Source organism: Sinocyclocheilus rhinocerous, unplaced genomic scaffold, assembly GCF_001515625.1.
Source record: "Sinocyclocheilus rhinocerous isolate Xijiao unplaced genomic scaffold, SAMN03320098_v1.1 scaffold874, whole genome shotgun sequence".
Lineage (NCBI taxonomy): Eukaryota > Metazoa > Chordata > Actinopteri > Cypriniformes > Cyprinidae > Sinocyclocheilus > Sinocyclocheilus rhinocerous.
Genome location: NW_015658511.1, coordinates 211,148 through 233,628, shown reverse-complemented (window position 1 = coordinate 233,628; position 22,481 = coordinate 211,148). Strand labels below are relative to the sequence as shown.

The 22,481-nt window shown below is 36.1% G+C and overlaps 3 protein-coding genes across 5 annotated transcripts in view; all 3 read left to right on the top strand.

Moving 5' to 3' along the window:
* The window catches only part of LOC107722333 (protein strawberry notch homolog 1-like), a 21,388-nt gene extending 15,026 nt beyond the window's left edge, over positions 1 to 6,362 (top strand). For all 3 annotated transcript variants that reach the window (XM_016530655.1, XM_016530654.1, XM_016530653.1), the window contains 13 exons: positions 135 to 266; positions 352 to 487; positions 652 to 764; positions 848 to 919; positions 1,000 to 1,099; positions 1,201 to 1,275; positions 1,814 to 1,960; positions 2,330 to 2,424; positions 2,530 to 2,616; positions 2,704 to 2,841; positions 4,194 to 4,270; positions 4,383 to 4,576; positions 5,731 to 6,362. In XM_016530655.1, coding sequence (XP_016386141.1) covers positions 135 to 266; positions 352 to 487; positions 652 to 764; positions 848 to 919; positions 1,000 to 1,099; positions 1,201 to 1,275; positions 1,814 to 1,960; positions 2,330 to 2,424; positions 2,530 to 2,616; positions 2,704 to 2,841; positions 4,194 to 4,270; positions 4,383 to 4,576; positions 5,731 to 5,873 — 1,509 coding nt within the window. In that variant the 3' untranslated portion in view covers positions 5,874 to 6,362. The remainder of the gene's footprint in view (positions 1 to 134; positions 267 to 351; positions 488 to 651; positions 765 to 847; positions 920 to 999; positions 1,100 to 1,200; positions 1,276 to 1,813; positions 1,961 to 2,329; positions 2,425 to 2,529; positions 2,617 to 2,703; positions 2,842 to 4,193; positions 4,271 to 4,382; positions 4,577 to 5,730) is intronic.
* Positions 6,363 to 7,390: 1,028 nt separating this feature from the next.
* cdk2ap1 (cyclin dependent kinase 2 associated protein 1) lies at positions 7,391 to 10,315 on the top strand. The gene is made up of 4 exons (XM_016530642.1): positions 7,391 to 7,718; positions 8,302 to 8,393; positions 9,418 to 9,544; positions 9,678 to 10,315. Exons 1-4 carry the CDS (start codon positions 7,664 to 7,666, stop codon positions 9,743 to 9,745), a joined length of 342 nt encoding a protein of 113 aa, XP_016386128.1. The 5' UTR covers positions 7,391 to 7,663; the 3' UTR covers positions 9,746 to 10,315.
* Positions 10,316 to 11,393: 1,078 nt separating this feature from the next.
* Positions 11,394 to 22,481, top strand: part of LOC107722322 (M-phase phosphoprotein 9-like) — a 17,725-nt gene continuing 6,637 nt past the window's right edge. The window contains exons 1-10 of the mRNA XM_016530634.1: positions 11,394 to 11,501; positions 13,143 to 13,417; positions 16,014 to 16,161; positions 16,680 to 16,769; positions 17,976 to 18,421; positions 19,021 to 19,168; positions 19,563 to 19,635; positions 19,824 to 19,909; positions 21,230 to 21,340; positions 21,413 to 21,828. Of these exons, the coding sequence (XP_016386120.1) occupies positions 13,179 to 13,417; positions 16,014 to 16,161; positions 16,680 to 16,769; positions 17,976 to 18,421; positions 19,021 to 19,168; positions 19,563 to 19,635; positions 19,824 to 19,909; positions 21,230 to 21,340; positions 21,413 to 21,828 (1,757 nt within the window). The 5' untranslated portion in view covers positions 11,394 to 11,501; positions 13,143 to 13,178. The remainder of the gene's footprint in view (positions 11,502 to 13,142; positions 13,418 to 16,013; positions 16,162 to 16,679; positions 16,770 to 17,975; positions 18,422 to 19,020; positions 19,169 to 19,562; positions 19,636 to 19,823; positions 19,910 to 21,229; positions 21,341 to 21,412; positions 21,829 to 22,481) is intronic.

Below are 22,481 nucleotides of genomic sequence, written 5' to 3'. Positions count from 1 at the left end.
ATAATTAAATAAAATTAACTTGACCTTGAGGGGGGGCGGGGGGGTGCCGTTGGGGGGGCGGGCCGCCCCCCTAATATAATGACAGGGGAAACACTGCAATGCCATTTTAAATGTGTGTGTCTTACGCAATGCAGATGACTGGCCGCAAAGGCAGGGTAGTCAGCAATGATGATGGCAGCATTTCCTACGAGTCTCGATCAGAACTTGACGTTCCAGTTGAAATCTTAAACCTCACGGAGAAGCAGAGGTTCATGGATGGTGATAAGGTATACTGCTTTGGTTTTACCCACATCTGTGTAATGTTTTGATATTATGAAAAGCATTTCAATAGTTCTGTGTTCACCTTGGTAGAACATTGCAATTATCTCAGAGGCTGCCAGCTCTGGTATTTCACTTCAAGCCGACCGCAGAGTGAAGAACCAGAGGAGGAGGGTACACATGACATTAGAGCTGCCCTGGAGTGCTGACAGAGCTATTCAGCAGTTTGGTGGGTACATAGTATTTATTTTTTATTTATTGTATCTTCATTATTATTATTATTATGTTTTTGTACGTGTATAATATTATAAATATTTTGAGTGTCTATTAATACAGTATAATTTATTTATTTGAGTTCTCAGTTCACAAACTCTTTGGATTCTTTGCAAACAGGCCGAACACACCGATCCAACCAGGTCACAGCACCTGAGTATGTGTTCCTCATCTCTGAACTTGCTGGGGAGCAGCGATTCGCCTCGATTGTTGCCAAACGTCTAGAAAGCCTGGTAAGTCCCTCATGCACGTGTTGCACGCTAATGGGGTCAGTTTTAATTTTGTAAGCCTAATTGTGTTTGTCTTTCTCAAATAGGGGGCGTTAACGCATGGAGACAGAAGGGCCACAGAGACAAGGGATCTCAGCCGATTTAACTTTGACAACAAAGTAAGATTAGATTACACACACCGTCAGTATTAAATAGGGTTGTTGCTGGACTATGTACTGATGTCTTTTCTCATCTACAGTATGGCAGAAACGCTCTGGAAATAGTTATGAAGTCTATTGTCAGTCTGGACTCTCCTTTAGTGTCTCCACCTGCTGACTTTGATGGGGATTTCTTTAAAGGTACAGTTGATTGTTTTTGATAACAGGAAACAGTCACTGGAAAACCACTAAATTTAACTTAATGGCTTGTATTTTCTTTTCTTTTTTTTTTTTATTCTCAGAAATCCGCAATGGTTTAATTGGAGTGGGGCTGATAAATGTGGAGGATAGATCTGGTGTTCTCTCACTGGACAAAGGTGAGCGATTTTCAGAGTCCGTTTCATTCTTAGTTTTTCTTTTCACCCAAAATGTTCAGGGTGCCCGCTGGTCTTTAAAAAGTCTTCAATGTCTTAAATTCAGTCTGATCAAATTAAAATCATAGAAAGTCTTAAAAGGTATAACAAAAGTTTTAAGTATCATTTTAAGAGTTCTTAAATTTAGGGACAGAAAAACAGGAATCACCTTCTGTCCTAATGTGATTAAGGTGATGAATGACTGCCCTGTCACAGGAAGGAAAGACTAAATAGACATGAATTCATTATACAGATTTGACTAGTATGGGCTCAATACATTATAAACTTATTACTGTTGTATGAGCAAAATCCAATATCAGTTGGTCGCTAAATCGCATGTATTTATGTATTAGTTCAATGTCTCTAAACGCATGAAAATATTGAATAAAACATGTCTGAACTATTTTAAACTTGCAGTTGAATATGTGCCCCAGTCTATTGCCAAGTTTTCATTTTCTCATGCCACATAACTTGTATTTAATTAGTTATTTATTTTTTATAGACTACAACAACATCGGGAAGTTCTTGAACAGGATTCTTGGTATGGAGGTCCATCAACAAAATGCTCTCTTTCAGTATTTCGCTGACACTTTGAACGCTGTCATTCAGAATGCTAAAAAGAGTGGAAGATACGATATGGGGATTTTAGGTAAGAAAGTGTTTAAACATGACTAAAGTCTTAAATATTATAAAGACCTCAGTTTGGAAGTTCTATTGAAACAAATACTGGGCTATAGGCCACAAAACATTTGTCAACCAAAAGATAATTTTAGATGTTTAATTACTATTTGGAGCATTGGGATTGCTAGGCGAAGGCTTAATAAACTAATTTTTGCGAAAACCTCAAATTCAACCAAAATGTTTAACTTTGTGCCTGTAGCTCAAAATTAGTCTGTGCACATTCCGACTAAGTTTGCCAGCATTTTAATGGGATTTTAATGTAGTGAAAACCATTTTAGACTTCAAGATGAGCTCATTTTGTTCACTTTTTCAGTTTAAATGTATGTTTTGTTTGCAGATTTGGGCTCTGGAGATGAGAAAGTGAAGAAAGTTGATGTAAAGAAATTCTTGACACCAGGATATTCCACCTCAGGGCATGTGGAGCTCTATACAGTATGTAAAATAGGTGTCCATGTTTATGAGCATCATTGTGATGCAATTATTATTGTTTATGTATGTCACAATTGGCTAATGAGCAAAAATGGTTTCTGTCTTCAGGTGAGCGTGGAGCGGGGAATGTCATGGGAGGATGCCACCCACGTCTGGGCCGACCAGAACGGATTGGATGATGGCTTTTATGTACAGGTGAACAAGCTTTTTGTTTCCCCTTTATGCACCCCACTTTCAATTAATTTAACTACTGAACCTAACTGCATTCTGTTTCATCTCAAGGTGCGGAATAACAAGAAAATTGCCATCCTGATAAAGGAGGTCAATCCCAGAAAGAGACTCTTTATGGTGTACAGACCAAATATAGGAAAACAAGTTAAACTGGAGACTTACGTGGACATCAAAAAGAGAAGTAAAAAGGTATTAAATTACTGTAGTTTAATTGCATTTTTACATTTTTGGTTCATCATTGGGGTAAAATGTATATTTTTTTTAAATCAGCTGTATGTATTTTCCATTAGTTCAGTCAATATTTTTATCAACAGATCTCACTGGTTATTATAGGGTGACCATACATCCTCTGATGGCTTTTATGTACAGGTGAACAAGCTTTTTGTTTCCCCTTTATGCACCCCACTTTCAATTAATTTAACTACTGAACCTAACTGCATTCTGTTTCATCTCAAGGTGCGGAATAACAAGAAAATTGCCATCCTGATAAAGGAGGTCAATCCCAGAAAGAGACTCTTTATGGTGTACAGACCAAATATAGGAAAACAAGTTAAACTGGAGACTTACGTGGACATCAAAAAGAGAAGTAAAAAGGTATTAAATTACTGTAGTTTAATTGCATTTGTACATTTTTGGTTCATCATTGGGGTAAAATGATAAATTTACCATCTATGAGCTTTTTTTAAAATCAGCTGTATGTATTTTCCATTAGTTCAGTCAATATTTTTATCAACAGATCTCACTGGTTATTATAGGGTGACCATACATCCTCTTTTACCTGACATGCTGTGGCCAAGATTTCTAAATTGCCTGAAATGTCCATGTTTTGGCTTAGGTTTCCTATTGTTTTCATACTTGTTAAAGCTAATATGACCAAAGTAGGTTGACCAGTAGGGCTCAGTCGTTGTACATAATTGACCAAGCGTGGCATGCAAGGACGCAGGATGTACAGAGAATGTCAAAGCAATGCAAATATGCACACACATAATGTGTGAGGACTGTTGAAGGTACGTCAACAAGAAAACAAAGCTAAAACACAAATGTTTTAGGCAATTTAGAAATCTTCTGCCAGGACATACGGTCAGACCCTAGTTACTGTCACTTGAAACCGCTTGTTCTAGCTAGACTCAAGGTGAAACAGCACCTTAAAAATGTCCCAAAATCAAAGCATGCTTTTTATGTCAGTTGCTTTGAGATTGAGACATCTGCCGTTTTCAAGCAGCACATCGGGCTAATTACAGACAGTCATGATCACATCTTAAACTTTATCTTCAAATGTTTTAACACCAGCATTGTTCGTCACATGACTTTAAGGCTTCCCAGCTGCATGTCTAATGTTCTGAAAACTTCTGAATGGCTATAATGAGGGTCATGCTGTCATGCAGATTAAACCACTTATAAGTCAACATCCCAAATCAAAAATTAGCTTTCTCATTTGGTGCTTGGCGAATGTTAATTTTAGCCTCTTTTGGCATCCTGCAGACTGTTTCATGTCATTTCCTCAGCTCGTACAGTCTCTAATCCTTCTCATCTCAAAATAGGTCCTCTCTGATGATGCCAAGCAGCACTGGATTGATCAGTACAACTCCTCGGCTAACGTCTGCTCGCACGCGTACTGGTAGGTGCTTCTTTTAAGTTATTTCAGAAGGGAAAATAGAAGCAAACATGCCGTTTCACTTTTGATTTGTAAAGTCTGAAAATGTTGTCATGAGAAACACTCTTCTTGACAGGCGAGGGAACTGTAAGAAAGTGTCGGTGGGGCTACAGTGTGAGATCGGGCTGCGGTGCAGGACATACTATGTCCTCTGTGGCTCTGTCCTCAGTGTGTGGACCAAAGTGGAGGGCGTGCTGGCCTCAGTCAGCGGAACCAATGTGAAGATGCAGATTGTACGTTTGAGAACAGAAGACGGGCAGAGAATTGTGGGTAGGTTGTCAAACAGATACAAATACATTATTATTGTACAGTAGAGTGTACTTCTCAAAGTAATAGTAAACTTACTAACTACTACATGTGTTAATTTTAACTAAACTGCTGTTGTGCGGAATTTTTCATTTGATTTTAAATTAAGAAATTAATTCATTTGTTAACGTTTTATGCCTTCATTTGATTAGCACTTTATATAAATTTGTATTAAATCATAAATCCAGAAAAATTAAAACGCAACAGAATTTCTGGGAAAAAATAAGGTCCCTATTAATGTAAAAACAATAAATTAAGTTTCAGTTGATTAGACATGTTTTCTGTTCATTACAATTTAATTAAACCATTAAAATGGAATCCAGAAAAAAAAAAAAAACCGTAATTTGGGAAAAATAAAAACGTCATTTCATAAAAAATAAAGCACATTCCATAAGGCCCTAAAAATGTCATTTTTATTAAACTTAAAAGTTGCTGAAATTGTAGAAGTTTCATAGTTTCAATAGCTTAAACATGGTTTTTGCTTACTAAAATTTAACCATTAAAACAGTTCAGAAAAATTAAAATGGGGAAAATAAACAATCCAGAAAAACTAAAGACAGTATTGGGGGGAAAAAATAAAATGGAATTTCAGAAAAAAAATAAAACGTATTTCATTAGCCCAAAGTATCACATTTTTGTTAAACTTTTAAAAGTTGTCAAAGTTAAATTGTCATTTCAATTAATTAGACATGCTTTTTGATTACTGAAATGTAATTTAATTCATCAAGCAGAAATTGTGCGTTTTTAAAAGAAAAAAAAAAGAAAGAGCCAATGAGTTCTCAGGTGCGTAAAACAAAAAAGTATAATCAACGAGGTAGCCAAAGTTGTCCGCACACTGGAAAAATGCAATCAGGCCTAAAAAGGTCTATCAAAAATGTCTTATTTTTCATATACAAAAGTGCTAAAGTGACAAAAGTGCAAGGTGTCTTAAAAACAGACCAAACAGCACACGTTTCAGCCCATGCTTGCTTCAGTGCTCGTGAAATTGAATTTAACCAACAAAACAGAAACAAATAAAATAAAACGGAAGGAACATGGGCCAAAAAACAAAACGGATTTCATAGGACCCTAAAAAAAGTTAGATTTTTTTCACCCAGTTTTCTTTTTTTTCTTCTCAGGTCTGATCATTCCCGCCAACTGCGTGTCGCCGCTGATCAACATCCTGTCGTCATCGGATCAGTCTCAGCAGCTGGCCGTGCAGCAGCAGCAAATGTGGCAGCAACTCCATCCGCAGAGCATCAGCCACACCGTCAACACATAGCGTGACACAAACACCCCTCGCTTTAGGGCAGATACGGCATCGTAAGCCAGCCAGCCACTCTTCCGGCACGCCGCGAGGAAGACTGTGCTTGTGTCGTATTTAATATTTCAGGGTTCATGTCCAAAGAGAACTCATTGCCAAAGGAGCTACAGAATCAGAGCTCTGCGTGTCAGGAAACCGCACTGAGAGGGGCGAAACTGGATGATACTTGGTCAGGCCGTTTCCTTTTCGCAACCTCCAGTCTGCTAAATCATGGCCTGCGCTTTCCATCGACATGAGTGGCTTTATGAAGTCACACACACTACTATGTACACAGGACAGTGCTCAGGGGTTACTCACAATCTAGTTTCTTTTTCCATTTCTTTTTCTCGTCTCTCCTGGCCTCCGTCTGTCCCCACCTTCAGCTTTCTGACCCAGCATGTCTTGGGCATGATGCTGCTTGTTTACCACTTAATACAGTCCCTGATTTGAAAGCAGGAACACGACGGGTGTAGGCGGTGCAAACCCAACCCAAAAGACTGGATCTGAGACGATGCATGGTTTGACGAACCATTTGGTTTTTGTTTAGTTTACGGAAGCGGGTCAGCAGGTTTTCACTGCTTTCCAGCGTTTCAGTTCGAGTGCGGTTTGTAAACTGGAGTGTCCTCTACAGAAGGCCACATCAGTCAGTGCTTTTGCTCAGTTTTTCTATTTCTTGCTTTTAATGATTTGCTGTCACTCGTGTTATTGGGGACAAAAACCTCATTTCTGCTGTAAATGTGTGAGTTTGACACGCGCTCGGTCTCTCTACTATATCTCGATGTATAGTTGCATTTCTGAAATGTCATGTTTTTGCTGAATTGTAGATGTCGCAGCACTCTAAAGACAATTTCATTCATCCTTGCACGAGTTGCACTACTGATGGATCTGTTGTACAAAGAATCTATGGAAAAATTGAACTGACTGCAAGAACTCTACCTCTTGCATATGACCAATAAATCTTGTGGATTACCTCGATTTCAAAATGTCTTTACTTTAGGGGAACCACTTCTTTTTTGCATTCGCAATGTGTATTCAACTTTATTTTTCAGCGTGGTGAGGAATGAACGAGAAGGAAACTAGTAGGTAAACCTGAAATCTTTTATTTTCAGTATCTGGTGCATTTAGAAAGAAAATGTATAAATGTAGTTCTGAAAGTCGGATGAGTGCATGTATAATAACACGTTTATTTCAGTATACATCATGTAAAAATCTTTAAAATAATAATACACTTTAAATCTAATTAAACCAGATTTGTTCTCAGTTCAACTCTTTTGGAATCTGATCATCCCGCTTGATTTAAGTATTTAGTTCTTAAATTGCAAATGTTAGATCTTAGGGGATCATTTAAAATTTAATCTGATATTTCATTGCCAAAAAAAAAATCCTTTTCATTTTCCCCCATTTTTTTTTTTTTAAAGTAAAAGTGTATTTTTATTAAAACTGAAAAAAAAAATCTTACAAGTAAAGCCTATCAAAAGGTTTAAATCTTCGTGTTAACGAGCATTATTTTTTTTATTATTATTATTAATGATTTTGTAACTTCTCCAGTTGTCACTGTGATGATAGACAACGCTGGTTATTTTTTTTCATTAATTCTGTGTTAATTGTCTGAGTTCTTTGTGATGATGATGGACAGCAGTGTGGGTGTCATGAGGAGTGACGCGGCCATATTTGCCGGTGCTCCGCTGTAAACAAAAAGTGTCTGTGAGACGGACGCTCCGCTGATTTTAGGGACAATTTTATTTCTCTCATTTATTATCTCTTCAGGTATGTCTTACAAACCCAATCTCCATCAACACCTTCCGGGAACTTCTGGGAACCAAGGTATGCCGAAAAAGCGTGGAAAACTCTTGGTCTTGAGTGTATTTGGTCGAATGTAAGAATTGGCGTGAGAAAGAATACCTGGGGAAAAGCCGTGTGTAGTTTTTGTCCAGTCTGATCGCTACAGGGTCAGATCCTTCACATCCGCCATTATTACTAGTGAAAAAAACGCATTCCTCGCCTTCGCTAGAGCTAAATATCGGCGTGAGGTACATGTTTGGGTTCTTCCCGAAGGGTCCGCGTCGCGCCGTGGCCGGATGGGTTTGCGTGGAGGCCGCTAGATTGTGATGAAAATGAATCCTTTTAGCGGCTAAGATCAAGCCCGTGCCGTTTCCTCCATGATTGTCTCTTGGGCTGTTGATTGATTGGATTCAGACGTGCCGTTTTTATTGCTCTTTGGGGACACCTAGTGGCGGAGGGTGGTATTGCATAGAACGAAGGCTGGGGCTAGTTGTCACAAGGGTAACTGAGGCTTTGAGACAAAAGATCAGTTGCACAAATGCACGTCTGTCTTGAAATAATGTATTTGCGTAAATCATACGTTGTTGTATCACACAGTTAAGGATGTGTATTGTTGCTTTAACAGGAAACATTCCCTCTCCGTCTTCAATGGCAACGATACAGACATACAAGCCATTTCTAAATGACTTTGGGCCGCCTTCGTTGGGATTCCCACAGGTAGGTTTCATGTTATTATAGTTAACTAACACTTAAAAAAAATAAAAAAATAAATAAAAAACCAACTTAAAAATAAAAAAAAAACCTTTTAATGTATTTAATTTCAGCTTGTTGCCAAGGCAACATTTCTCATTTTTATTTAGTTTAACTTGATGTACTAAAATAACAAAAACTAAACCTGACATAAAAAACTATGTAGATATATCAAAAAGAAAATTGCACCAAAAAATGAGAAAAAAAAAAATAATTAAAAATTACAAAAATTAAAGTGAAAACATTAAAACAAACAACAAAATTACTAAAACTCTATTAAAGTAAAAATGAATTCAAAATATTTAAAAACGATTTATTTAGTTTTAATTTGACATTAATAACTAAAACAAAAAATAATGTAGACATGTTATAAAAGACTAATAAAAAAATAGAAAAAATTAAAAGCAAAAACTAATTCAGGTTCAAAATATTAATAAAACTATTCATTTAGTTGATGTACTAAAATAAAAAATAAAATATCAAACTTGATGTACTAAAATAAAATTAAAATTACATAGACATATTAAAAAACAAACTAATAAAAATGACAAAAACAATAAAATTGCTAAAACTTTAAAATGAAAAGAAAACCGAAAATAAAGTAAAAATGAACTTGATATACTAAAATAACAAAAACAAAAACTATAGACATTGAACTAATAAATATGACAATATATTAATAACTAATATACTGTCATATTTATACTAATAACTAATAAATATGACAAAACAACAAAATTACAAAAATATTAAAGGCACAATATTTAAGTTTTTGCCGCTAGAGGGCGTGTATTCAAAAGAAAAATATATAACACTCTTCTAGTGGTTTTTGGATATTTTAATAAAAAAATCTTACATATTGTGCCTTTGTAAACATGTAAACTGGAAAAATAAATGTACTCATATTTTTTTACACTTTAAAACTCATTCTATCCTAACAAAAAAATAAATAAATAAAATAATTTTTACTTACTTATTTTTTCATTTTTAGGGTCCAAATGGGAACCAAGTACCTCAGAGTAAATATGCTGAACTCCTCGCCATCATTGAAGAACTTGGGAAAGAAATAAGGCCAACATATGCAGGGAGTAAAAGCGCCATGGAGCGACTTAAAAGAGGTTTGTGGACATGATCAAAGACAAAATATATAAATCTACTTCTATATAATTTTTTGTTATCAAATGTACTCCTGTTAAGCTCAAATAATGCGTCTTGGAAACTGATTTCTGTCATTTTCTGTGTGTGTTGTAGGTATCATTCATGCCAGAGGGCTTGTTCGGGAGTGTCTGGCAGAGACAGAGAGAAACGCCAGATCCTAGCGCCGCCTCCTGCGTTCTCTCCATACGGCTGAAAGAACTGTGTCACACGGGAGTCATGCATGCCTTTCCTTTGAGGGGATAAAACAATCAAAAAAAGGAGTTGCGCTTTTCATCTGCGGTTTGGAGGGAATAAGGCACCATTCAGAAAATATGTCTTCTGATTTATAAATGCAAGAGATCCGGAACTGTTGCCATTTGAGGTTTTTTTATACATTTAATTTTCTTTGACCCCATAGTATCTTTAAGAACAAATAAGCAAAACTGCATGCAACCGGATGAACGGTCCCACAGTAGAATCTGCATGGCTTTTACAGGTTAGACTAGGTTTGTGCTTTTAGAAATAGGTCTCAGGATAAGGTAAAGTATTTTTTCTTTGGACGCACTAATGGATCGGTGAGTTTTCTTTTAATCGGGGAGATACTGAAAAGTATTCTAGTGATGCCATTACTTTCGTCTTTAATTGTATTTATTACCTTGTGTAATACAATGTATTTTCATGTAAAGACAAAAAAGGTCACTCTTTGGAATTTTGTATATCTGTCAATAAATATGACATTCATTGTGTATGAACCACTTTTGTTTATTGATTTGCAATATTGCTAACCTTACATAAATTTACCACAGTAAGAATATTTTCCACTAAAATATCAGACTTACTACAGTTGTTAGTACAATAAAACCAAAATAAAATACATACTGTACATCAAAAGAAAAAGATTTCTATATTTTTGAAGAAGAAACCATATTTATTCATTATGAAACAATGGTCACCATGTTTATTATTTAAGGCTATACTGTGTAATAATAGATTTGCATGTTTTAAAATAATGCCATAATATAGTTTATAATTGCAAATGAACTAATTAACTTTTGTAAATTACTTATTGTCTTGTGAATTGTGTTTATCCTGAGTAAAATAATGACAATTAAAAATAAGAGTTATATTTTATGAAAATTATAATGTTAAGAAGATTTTAGATCCATAGGAAATGTTTGCATTGTGAAAATATTTTCATTACAATTAAGCACTTTAAAAAAAATTTTTTTTTTATTGAATTCACAGTATTGTAATGCATGGTGTGATTTCTGACTTTTTTAAAGTTCGAATTATTCTCAAGTTTTTCAGGAAGTTTTTCAAAAAGGACCACAATAATGCAGTTATTTTATTGTAGTAGTACAAAAGAAAATAATACAAAAAATATAATGTTTCTATATTGTTTAGTTATTTATTTCACATTATGTTCATTAAATTTTGGGTAAAAAATATAAAATACTTAATAAATTTGTTCCACAAAAGCTCAATTTTCTTTAAGGAAAATAAATTATTTTTTTATTATTGACTGAAATACAACCTAAGAATGTCCTTTAATTGTTATTATTATTATTATTATTATTATGTTTTATTTTTTCCAAAGTATTTCTTCGGAGCACACAAGCCGATAAACGGCGGGCTTACGCAAAAGAGAACCAATCAGAACCTCTGTTGTGCCCTTAAAATGCGCAGAATCCTGCGAAGGAGCCAATCACAGAGCCCAAAGTGACGTTGACTATTTGTGCCGGCCAATCAAGTGACGCCTTTCGAACTCAATCGACCAATGGCGCTTCGCGGCGCAGTGTGTCGTCGTTGGTTAGAACGTTAGAGGGTTGAGCGAGAAGCAGTCAGTCAGTGACAGATGAAGAGAAAGAGACAGTGCGCGCGGTGCGGCGCGTGAGGAAATGTCAGAATGGGAGAACAAGTGATGATAAAAAGTAACAAGTAAGTGAAGCGGTACTTGGGGGTTATTGTCATTGGTAAATGTGTCAGCGCTTGTGTTTGGAGCGAGGGGATGCAGCTGCAGAGGTGATGCGTGCTGTGTGTGTGTGTGTGTGCGCGCGCGAACAGGAAGCGCCATAGCGAGTCTGTGTTTTGCTGCATGTTCACATCTATGAGCCTGCTGGACATCTATTAAATAACTGCGATAAAACCATAGACTGTATAAAAACACACCACCGGCTGGGTTTGTAGGTCGCCAGATTAGCTTTGCGTTGTTTACTGATCTGACGATTAAATGTGAGTGCTTCTGGCTTTATCGGCTCTTATAACTTGCTGTTGATCTCCATCCAAGTTCATAGCAATGAATGACATTTGTTGTGTGAATGTATCTGTTGTTGTCCGACTGCATGTAAACAATGAATTTACCAGATGTGCCCATGATGTCCTGACAGTCTGACAGCTGGGTCTTTGTTTATGCCTTAGCTGGTCATTTAAAAAAAGAATAATATGCTTTAATCTTCTTTTCTTAGTTTAAGTTTTGATAATTATCCTTTATAACATCATTGTAATGTAGCTCAAACTCCTGGTTCTGTAGATTTCATCTCCTGCTTGTGTTAGGCATTTTGAGTGTGATTGTATTAATGTGAAATAAATAGTAAAAACCCTTGTAAGAAGTGTGCTTAATTGTACTGAGTGAATGTGCACTTGTAGTGTACTTCAAATCTTAAAAGTATATTTCTAAAAACTGTACTTGCAGATTATATATTAATGAAATAAAAGGCCACTTAAGTGCACTTAAAGAGAGGCACTCATGACTGTTTCTGAACACACTTAAGCACACTTTGTAATAATGTCATATTCAAGTTTTACCTTTTAAATCATAGTGTTTTAATAATCTTTAGTCTTTTTGATTTATTTTGATGTGTTGACTAACATGCAAAGTAGTTGATTATAATTTTTACTGTAGCGTGTAATTCCAACTTCATTATTACAAATTTGTAATTACAAATAGATTTAAATATGTGACAAGTGTCAAAATGACATGAAAAATGACAAATTTCAGGTTACCAATAAATACTTGTCAGTACGTTCAGCAGTACACTTTAACCATATTTCAAAGACAATATTATCAATTATGAAATTACATATAAAGATGTACTTAAGTCCTACCTAAGTATGTTAAAAAGCTTTCTAAAGTAAACTAATTGCATTTAATATAAATGTAAACTATAACACATTTTCATTTAATTGCAAATAACAAATTTCACTTAAGTATTTTTTGAAAGTTCTCTTTTTAAGGAAGGCTAACATGCATTTTTTTCTCAATCATGACTTTAGGTTCAAATATTTTTGAATGTATAAGAACAAATAGGTTACTATTTCTACTATTTTTAATAATTACCCATATGTTTTTTTTTTTTTCAATTTATTTTTTTTAATATGAGCTCAAACATATGCATAGGTAAATAATTCTGAACGTAAATATTGAATTTATTTTCTTGGATAGTTGGCTTATTGGTTAAATATCTGGGTTGGTAATTGGAATGATGCAGGTTTGAGCCCTAGTTAGTAAGTGTTTACTTTTATGAAATATTTGTTGGTTTGATGTCGATCCCGTTATACTCTGTTTATTTTTTAAAACAGCGCTCACACACGGTCTCTGTCCACGGCTGTTTAAGCATGTCCACAGATGACAGCATCTCGGAGGACGTGTCCAGCTCTGTGGCCTTGAGCCACGACCAGATCAGTGCCAATGACGGGAAGGAGAGCGAGGCATCCATCGTCTCCTCTGAGGACACCGTATCGGGTCTCCCCGAAGAGGAGCGCTCCGCGTCCCGCCCTGAGGGCTTCCTTCAGACCACAGAAGGGGAAAACAGACCCTCCACCACACCAGCATGCAACATTTCAAACAAAATAAGGTCTGTTTTATCATGTGATGTCTTTAGTGCATTGTTTCTGTCTTCACAAAGAGGCTGTCAATAAGCTGCTTTAAATCCACAACAACAACTCTAAGGCTTGAAACATACGCTGTGCATTTGGCTTGATTTTAAAGGGATAGTTCACCCAAAAATGAAAATCCTCAAGTTGTTGCAAACCTGTATGAAGTTTTTCTTCTTCTGCTGAACACATAAGAAGATATTATGAAGAATGTTGCTAACCAAACAGTTGATGGTAGCTATCGACTTCCATATAGGGGTGTGCGATATATATCGTCTGCGATCCATAAAATGCAAAAATCAGTTTAAACTTATTGGATTTCAGTACTTATCAGTATGAACTGACCACCACACAGAATATGAAGAATATTAAAAACATTAGGAGTCAGCTGTCTTCGGCAGTCCTTAAGGTACCAGCACAATAACACACTCAGCAAAATATCGTCTAATTATCGTTATCGATAAAATCCCATAAAATATCGAGATATAATTTTTTGTCAATATCGCACACCCCTACTTCCATAGTTCATTTTTTCCCCATACTATAGAAGTCAATGGGGACCAGCAACCGTTCGGTTAAACACATTCTTCAAAATAACCTCTTTTGCATTCAACTAGAAAAAAATCATACTGGAACAACTTGAGGGTGAGTAAATTTTTTGGAGAACTGTGCCTTTAAGGCTGCATGATTTGGGGAAATAAATACATATGTGCTTTTATTATTATAAATATATTTTAAAAACATTTTTTTATTATTATTTTGATATACTTTGCGATTGAAATGTAAAATGCCGTTTTTAAAAAAATAAAGAGCTCCAGGTTTGTTGTAAATGTTTGTAGCACAATTTGTGTGCTTTATTTTAAAATGTAATTATATATGACTATAAAATAATAATAATTATTATTATTTTTATCATGATTATTATAATCTACAAGGTAAAAATATGAAGCAAAATAATAAATATTACTTTTGTAATAATGTTTCACAGTAAAATAAAAAAAATGCTGATTTAAACAATTATATAATAAATGGTGTGTTACAGTGCAACTGTACAAATGTACAAAGGCTGTCTAAATTTCTAAATTAAAATATTAACAGCAAGCTTTTATTTTGGTTGAAAACTTCTGGGAGATTAAAAGCTTCTCTTTTACTGAACGCAGATTTATAAACTATTTTTCAGTTTATATTAGTGGTCGACCGATATGGGTTTTTTGACAGCCGATGCCGATATCTTGGAAAGCAGGGTGGCCGATGGCCGATATAATTGTATTTATTTTAATTTATATTTAAGAAATTTGAAATCATTTGAAAATGGATTAAAAATAATTGTGTAAAATAAACATACTTATACTTTAGAATACAAAGAATTTTCACAAATAAATAAATATTTAATAAACAATCGAATTAAAAAGGAAGTAAACACTGTAACCAACAGGGCACTCAGTATTCCGTTTGTGAGCATTGGGAATTATTTTATTTTATTTTTTCAAATAAAGCCAAGGTAACACTCATTTTACATAGCACGCAATGAAAATGACATGAATATGACAGTGGGCAAATGCATAAAGCGCAGCATAATTTGAAATCACGAGTTTACGATCGCGCGTCTTCAGTGAAGCTGAACTCTCCTCCTGTCAGCATTCAATTTGCACGGATCGACCGTCACCCAGAGAACACGCGATCATGCAGGATACAAATGCACACTTCAACTAGATTCAACTAGAAGTCTGCAAGGTTTGTGAAATTAAATGTTCATTAGTCATTCAAAGATTTGTTTAAATGATATAAATGCGTATTTGCTGAATGCTGACGGCAAATGAGAAAGTATTATAAAGTTTGCCTTTTTGTTACTAATAATATTAAAGCAATTGTTATAATACTTTTTGTATACATTTTAATTCCTTTGTTTAACAGTTCTATCTGATTATTAGATAGAATTCTCTCCATATTAGACCGAACTGAACGACGACAGCGAACAAGAGGGAGAATGTGAGCGGTGTGCGCTCAGGCTCTGCCGTTCTCAGCGCCGTCAAAATAAAAGTCCCGCCTCGAACACATCGGCCAAACAGAAAAACTTATCGGCCGATGCCGATATTTAAAAAATGCCAAATACCGGCTGATATATCGGTCGACCACTAGTTTATATTTCAATTAATCTCTTAGTCCTACTTGATATCATGCGTTGTTGCATTCAGAAATCCCTGCTTTTTTATTTTTGTCTACATACTCAGAGGTGTGATGAACATCCCACAATGCAGCTGCTTCCTGACATCACAAATGAGATCATTTAGAAGTTTCCTGAGGCCTGAAGTGGGCATGAAATGAAAATTCACCCCATCTATTTAACGAATGCTTATTTTAGATATTATTAGTGATGCACTGAAATTAAATTTTCACAGAAGCCAACATTTTCACAAAACCAAAGTTTTTATTTAGCTGAAAACTGAACCAAAAATAAGGTTTGTGATGTTTTTGTCTTTACAAAGATGCTGCCGATAAGCTGTTTTAACTCCATAATAAGCCCTGAGGGTTGATGTGACTTATAATCAGTCTTTGTTCTCGTGTCACATGCTTTAGGAATCTGTGTCTTCGCACCGAGGAGGAGTTCAGCTCAGGGAGAAGTTTGCCCTTCATCAACCCCAGCTCCATAGAGACGCTCAGAGCTTTGGTCCAGGAGATCCAGAGCAGCGGCGAGACCGACCCTGAGATCTGGAAGAACTGTGAGGTGCGCAGATGCCTGAAACCACGCTGTCCGTTCCCTCATGCCATCACGGCCCAGGTTTCTGGGCCATCGTCTGGGGTCTCCCATAGGAGTCGAGACAGCAGCAGCCACGCTCTGAGCTGTGGAGAACATCCCACAATGCAGCTGATCCCTGGCATCACAAATGAGATCATTTAGAGTTGTCTTGAGGGCTTTAAAGTTGGCATGAAATTAAAATTCACCCTATCTATTTTTTTAAAATTAATATTAATGTTGATGCACCAAAATGATTTTTTTTTACCACAACTGTATATTTTATAGATTTTTTTTTTATATTTTCAGATTAACTTTTAAAAGATATCATTCTTATTTTACTCCAATTTGTAAAGTTTACTAGCTGTGAAACTACTAGCCCATCTCACCTAAACACACCAATTTATCTGTCTTAGCATTTCCTTCAAGTCTTTGAATCCAGACAATCTGTTTTTTTTTTTTCTCTTACATACTGACATATTGACAGTGTTTTTCTCTCATTCAAACAGGGCCGGTGGCTTCATCTCTTTCAGTTGGTGGAAAAGCAATATCAAGAGCAAATCCTTGCTCAGCAGGAGCAGTACCAGTGCCAAATACAGGTATGTTTTCCTAAAGGAACCTGTCTGGACTGTTACCAAGTTACTGTTCATGTTGCAGAGAGTTGAAGTGTTGTGCTTCGTATCTGATGCAGTCAAGGTGCTTCATTGTGTTTAATCTGGTTGTGCCAGTCTAAAGCTTAAAACATACATTGTGCAATTAAGTGAATTCACATGCATCTAGTTACACAAACTTTAAGTCAGGGCTGCATGATTTGGGGAATTAAATCTAAGTATCTAAGTGCCATCCATCCAGTTTAAAAATTATTTGAGGTCTGCTGTGATTTTTAAGCATAATGTGTGCTTTATTTGATTTTAAAATATTATTATTTTTTTCTTTATGATAATTAATAAAAATAATGTAATTGTGAAATTGCTATTTACATATAACAAAATAATAAATATTACTATTTCACAATAAAATAAAAAATTATTACTTAAGGAAAAATAATATAATAATATTAATGTTACATTTATTTGACAGTACAACTGTAAAATTACAATATTATGCATTTCCGCATTCAGAAATCTTTTTTTTTAAATACAGCATTTTGCTAAGTAGGTTAGTTAAAATTGAGCAAACTAACTGTATAACACATCGGGTTTATATTCATAGACACAACTCTATGAATTCAGTAATGACTACTGCTACAGTGATGCAAGACAGCATGTTAAAGGGGTCATATGATGCTATTTTAAAGATCATTATTAAGGCCAAATAAAGTGCTTTTGCTTTCGCACTGAAACACAGCGTCTCCCTGACATGGCTGCATCAACACTACTGCTGTTTCTGAAACCACGCCTTCTTTCTTTGCGTGCACGTTTGGGCGGCATTATGCTAATATTTCCACATTTTGACGTAGATATGTGGGGGCGTGTTAGAACGAGGCATTTTAGGTAGGCGTGGCTGACTCTTAACTTTTATAAAGAATATCTCTTTGGATTTGAGACTTTAGTCTTTGCAACTTTACAGATCTTCTTTATGCACCAAGAGCTTGTAACACTCCAAAGAGAAAGGAAAACTTGAAATCGCATCATATGACCCCTTTAACTGTGCTTTCAATATATTGACCTCATGCTTGCAATTTGCATTTGTGTACTTTTGTACAGTGTGTTTCTGGCCTCAATCTGGGAGAAATGATTAATATCCTAACTAACTTAATATATTAGTTTCATTCTGTCTTGATGGTCTTGCATGTTTTCTTCCAGCTCATACAGGATGAAATTAAGGCGTTAGTGCAGTTACAGAACCGCCAAATCAGCACACAGACTCACTCTCTGGAGCCCAGTAAGAACCCCAAGCCTCTAGAGGACCCGGTGGAGAACACCTTTACGCTGTCGGCTCCAGGACCTCTGTCGCCCCCCCAGCTCACCGTTCACCCTCTGGAGAGCTCGGAGGAGGGGATGGTTACTGTTCTGAGCAGCGGGTATGGGACTCTTTCCACCTGGGAGCATGGGTTAGAAACAGGGCGGCCAAGTTCCACAGAGGGGAGGGACGAGGCGCTGTGGTCCCCGAACCAGCAGGACGGGAGTCTTACACCATCACCTATACCTCTCGCAAGCCCTCTGGGCCAGAACCCGCTGAGCAGAACCAATGACAAGCTCCAGACGGCAGTTGCACTTGATGTGCTGACTGATAAACGGAGAGTAATAAGGTAGAGTTACAGATGGTTAGGTATGATTGTAGTCAATACCACAGATGAAAGTAAATGAATGCGACCAAAAATGAAATGTGTATTTGTCTAAAACTAATTTCAAAGATTTATATGAGCTTTTAGATCAAAAATTTTTTTTAAGATCATGAGAAATTCAATCAAATCTGTTTAAAGTTCATATTCAAATTTTAAAATTCAAATTCTAAAATTTTACTAAGAGTAAAAGCTAATTCAAAATATTAATTTAAAAACAAATTGCCTTGGCAGCTCACTGAAATACGTTTAAGTTGAATTACTAAAATTACTAACTCAAATTAAACTAAAACTGAAATAGAATTTAACTGTGGTAATTGTAATTTATATTATAACAACAATTAAATTAATAATAATAATAAATAATCACAACCATTTGGAAATATTTGTAAAAAAACAAAAACTAATAAAACATGACAAAGCACACAGCAATATTACTAAAAGTAAACTCAAATTAAAGTAATAGTATAAAAGCACTGAAATAACACTGGTTATGATGAACGCTGTTGAATCGTTTTGATCACATTAAGAGATCCAGCTGTTTTGTGTTGTTATATGTTGCGTAGTCAACCCCTGACCTCCTGGGCCCAAAGGCAAAAACACAGGCAGAGAAAGAGTCGAACGACACCAAACCGGACGTCACATGTGGAGGAGCGGGACAGGAGCACAGCAGGAGCAGGATCTCCTAAGGAGCACACAGATCACTTACCTGATGTAAGCACTTACTAATATTGAATGCTTTTTCTTTCTTTTTTTTAATGAACAGCAGGGATCTTTATATATATAATAACAAAGCATATTTTTTTACCAATTCAAGCAGTAAACTCTTTCAAATGTCATTCCAGCTTTTCTACTGTAAAATATCTTTTACAATATTGGTATCATGCCAGTTTCTAAATTTAAATGCAGAAAATGTCAGATTTATAACTGGTCATGCATCTCGGATAAAGAGATTCAACCGTTTGAATTGTGCATAATTTGCTGTTTCAGAGATGAGATGAAGCATCACTGTTCAGCTTATTACTGTGAATGTTCCTAGAAACCTCTGTATGCGTTTAAAACTTCTTTCTGAGTATAATAGTCTTTTGTTTTCTGGCTTTTTCCTCAGCGTGGATGCAGCACAGCCTCCATGAATCCAATGCCTCTAAAGAGAAGTGACAGTCTGGTGTCTGAAGCCTCAGGTAACAAATTTCACTAAGAATCAAGCTCCGCTGTCTGTTCAACAGCACACAGGAGAGATGCAATGGTGATTGTAGGATTTTTTTAATGTTACATTTGAAGAGGGTTTGAATAAGGGCTTTAGATTGATGTAATTTCTGATTATTGTGAAATTGCTATGCACATACTCCTATTCCCTTTGATTTTCCAGGCCTGTCTTACTGGAAACTGGATGAGAGTGAGTTATACCGCCCTCTACCTGACAACTTTGAAAGTGCTTCCTTTTTCCTAATGCAGGTAAACTTTTATTCACTTAGTCTCTAGGAGAAACTAACTAAAAAGCAGCAATGTTATTATCTTAACTGCATCAAAACGATAGCTTTTCCAGTTACTAGCTATGTTTTCCAGTGAGTAGTAGAGTAATGTGACCGAATCGTATAAATCACACGAATAAATCCTAAAATATTTGTATTTATTTTTTATTCGTTCACTGTCACTTTGCATTTCATGTAGAACTACAATTGCTTTACAAATGTAGAACTACAAGTTTTGGGTAGTTTTACTTGTTTTAAGTTACAGTATAGTATGATGAAGTGAGAATATGGAGCTCATACTCAAGGTGATTATGCTGACATTTATATGGGCAAAAAGTAAGATAAAATTCTGATTCTGAAATTCTCCAATAATATTTCGGAGATTTCTATGCCTAGTTTTATGATCAAAGCTCTGTAATTTCAAAACATATAATGAACAACAATGTAACGTTTCTCAAAAGCTTGAATCATATTTCTCAATCATATTTGATACTCATATTTGAACATGATTTTTCTGAAAAATGATGTATGGATAAATAAGTAAACCCAAGTTGCTTCAGTCCAGTAAGTGTTCACCTTGAAATATTAGGCTACTAACAATATAAAAGTTATTCTTACGTTTACTCTATAAAATTCAGTAAAGATTTCACAGCAAAAAGACACGTAAACCATTTACAATCATACTAAATTGATACAATCATACTAAGCAGTTGCTTAGAGCTCATACTCAAGGTGATTATGCTGACATTTATATGGGCAAAAAGTAAGATAAAATTCTGATTCTGAAATTCTCCAATAATATTTCGGAGATTTCTATGCCTAGTTTTATGATCAAAGCTCTGTAATTTCAAAACATATAATGAACAACAATGTAACGTTTCTCAAAAGCTTGAATCATATTTCTCAATCATATTTGATACTCATATTTGAACATGATTTTTCTGAAAAATGATGTATGGATAAATAAGTAAACCCAAGTTGCTTCAGTCCAGTAAGTGTTCACCTTGAAATATTAGGCTACTAACAATATAAAAGTTATTCTTACGTTTACTCTATGAAATTCAGAAAAAGATTTCACAGCAAAAAGACACGTAAACCATTTACAATCATACTAAATTGATGCAATCATACTAAGCAGTTGCTTAAGAGTATAAACTATCAATCAGACGACAGAAGTCATGTTGTAGATTGTGTGCAAAAGGCTTTTCAGAGAACTTTTGATCATTTAAAGGCCTTAAATTTGCATAGCAAATATGATACAGCAGGCTTGTTGTTGTACCAGTTGTTGTTCTGTGGCACACAGACTCCAGATGAGAGCCATCTGTCCCTGCGGGAGATCTACCAGAGCAAGAGAGCAGATCCCAAAGGCCACGAATGGGACTCCTTAATCAACTCATCCACCTCGTCTCCTCAGGTCAGAGCAGAGCCAATTAACACAAGAATTAATTAAGGAGCAAAACGTCTCAACTGTTGCTCCCTCACCCAGGTGTTGACTCTGGACTCCACGGTGCATGTGAAGCACTCGGATCGTACGTCAGGCTTCACGTCGCCGTCCCACTTCAGCAGTCCATCTGCGCAGGTCCGGGCCTGTCCCGGCAGCAGCGGAGCGCCCGTCAGTCCCGACTCCATGGCCCTGCGCAGCCACAGCGACACCGACTGCATGTCTAACGCCAGCAGTCTGTCTGCACAGCAGGTGCCTGACCGGACGTCTCCCTCGCTGGTGGCGCTGAGAGCAAACCAGGCCAACAGTGAGGATGAGGGCAGCCACACTGCCACGGTCACCGTACAGCCCAGAGGACTGTCTGCTCAGGACATGTACAAGCCCAACAGAAGCAGCCCCGAGACGGGCAGTGGGAAAATGGAGCGGACGACCTCGCTGGAGGACCCGGTTGTTCTCTCGCTGTAAGAGTCGTGAAAATCCCACTAAAGTTAACATGAAATGACATTTACAACACATTAAAGTCAACAATTATTTTGAAAAGCTTGGTCACAAAAATGCATAACAATCAAACTGGTCATAATTTTTTTTCCCTTCTCTCCCTTTTTTTCATAAGAAATTAATACTTTTATTCAGCAGGGATGCATTTAACTGATCAAAAGTGACAGTAAAGACATTTATAATGTTACACAAGATTCAATTTCAAGTTAATGCAGTTCTTTTGATCTTACAAAGTTTGTGATACATTGAAAAACTACCAACGAAAACAACCATATGGCCTTTATGGGAAGGTTACATCAGCAGTGGAAGTGGAAAAAGATGGGAAAGTGTTGGAAAAAGTGGACTATGACTATAAATTTTTTTTTTTCAAATAATTAATGCAAAATTGCATTTACAAGGCATTTAAGTAGTTGCCTTTTAACTTCCTCACTATCCTTAGACAAACATTGTCTAACACAGGGGTGCCCAAACTCGGTCCTGGAGGGCCGGTGTCCTGCAGAGTTTAGCTCCAACCCTAATCAAACACACCTGAAGCAGCTAATCAAGGTCTTACTAGGCACACTAGAAACTTCCAGGCAGGTGTGTTGAGGCAAGCTGGAGCTAAACTCTGCAGGAC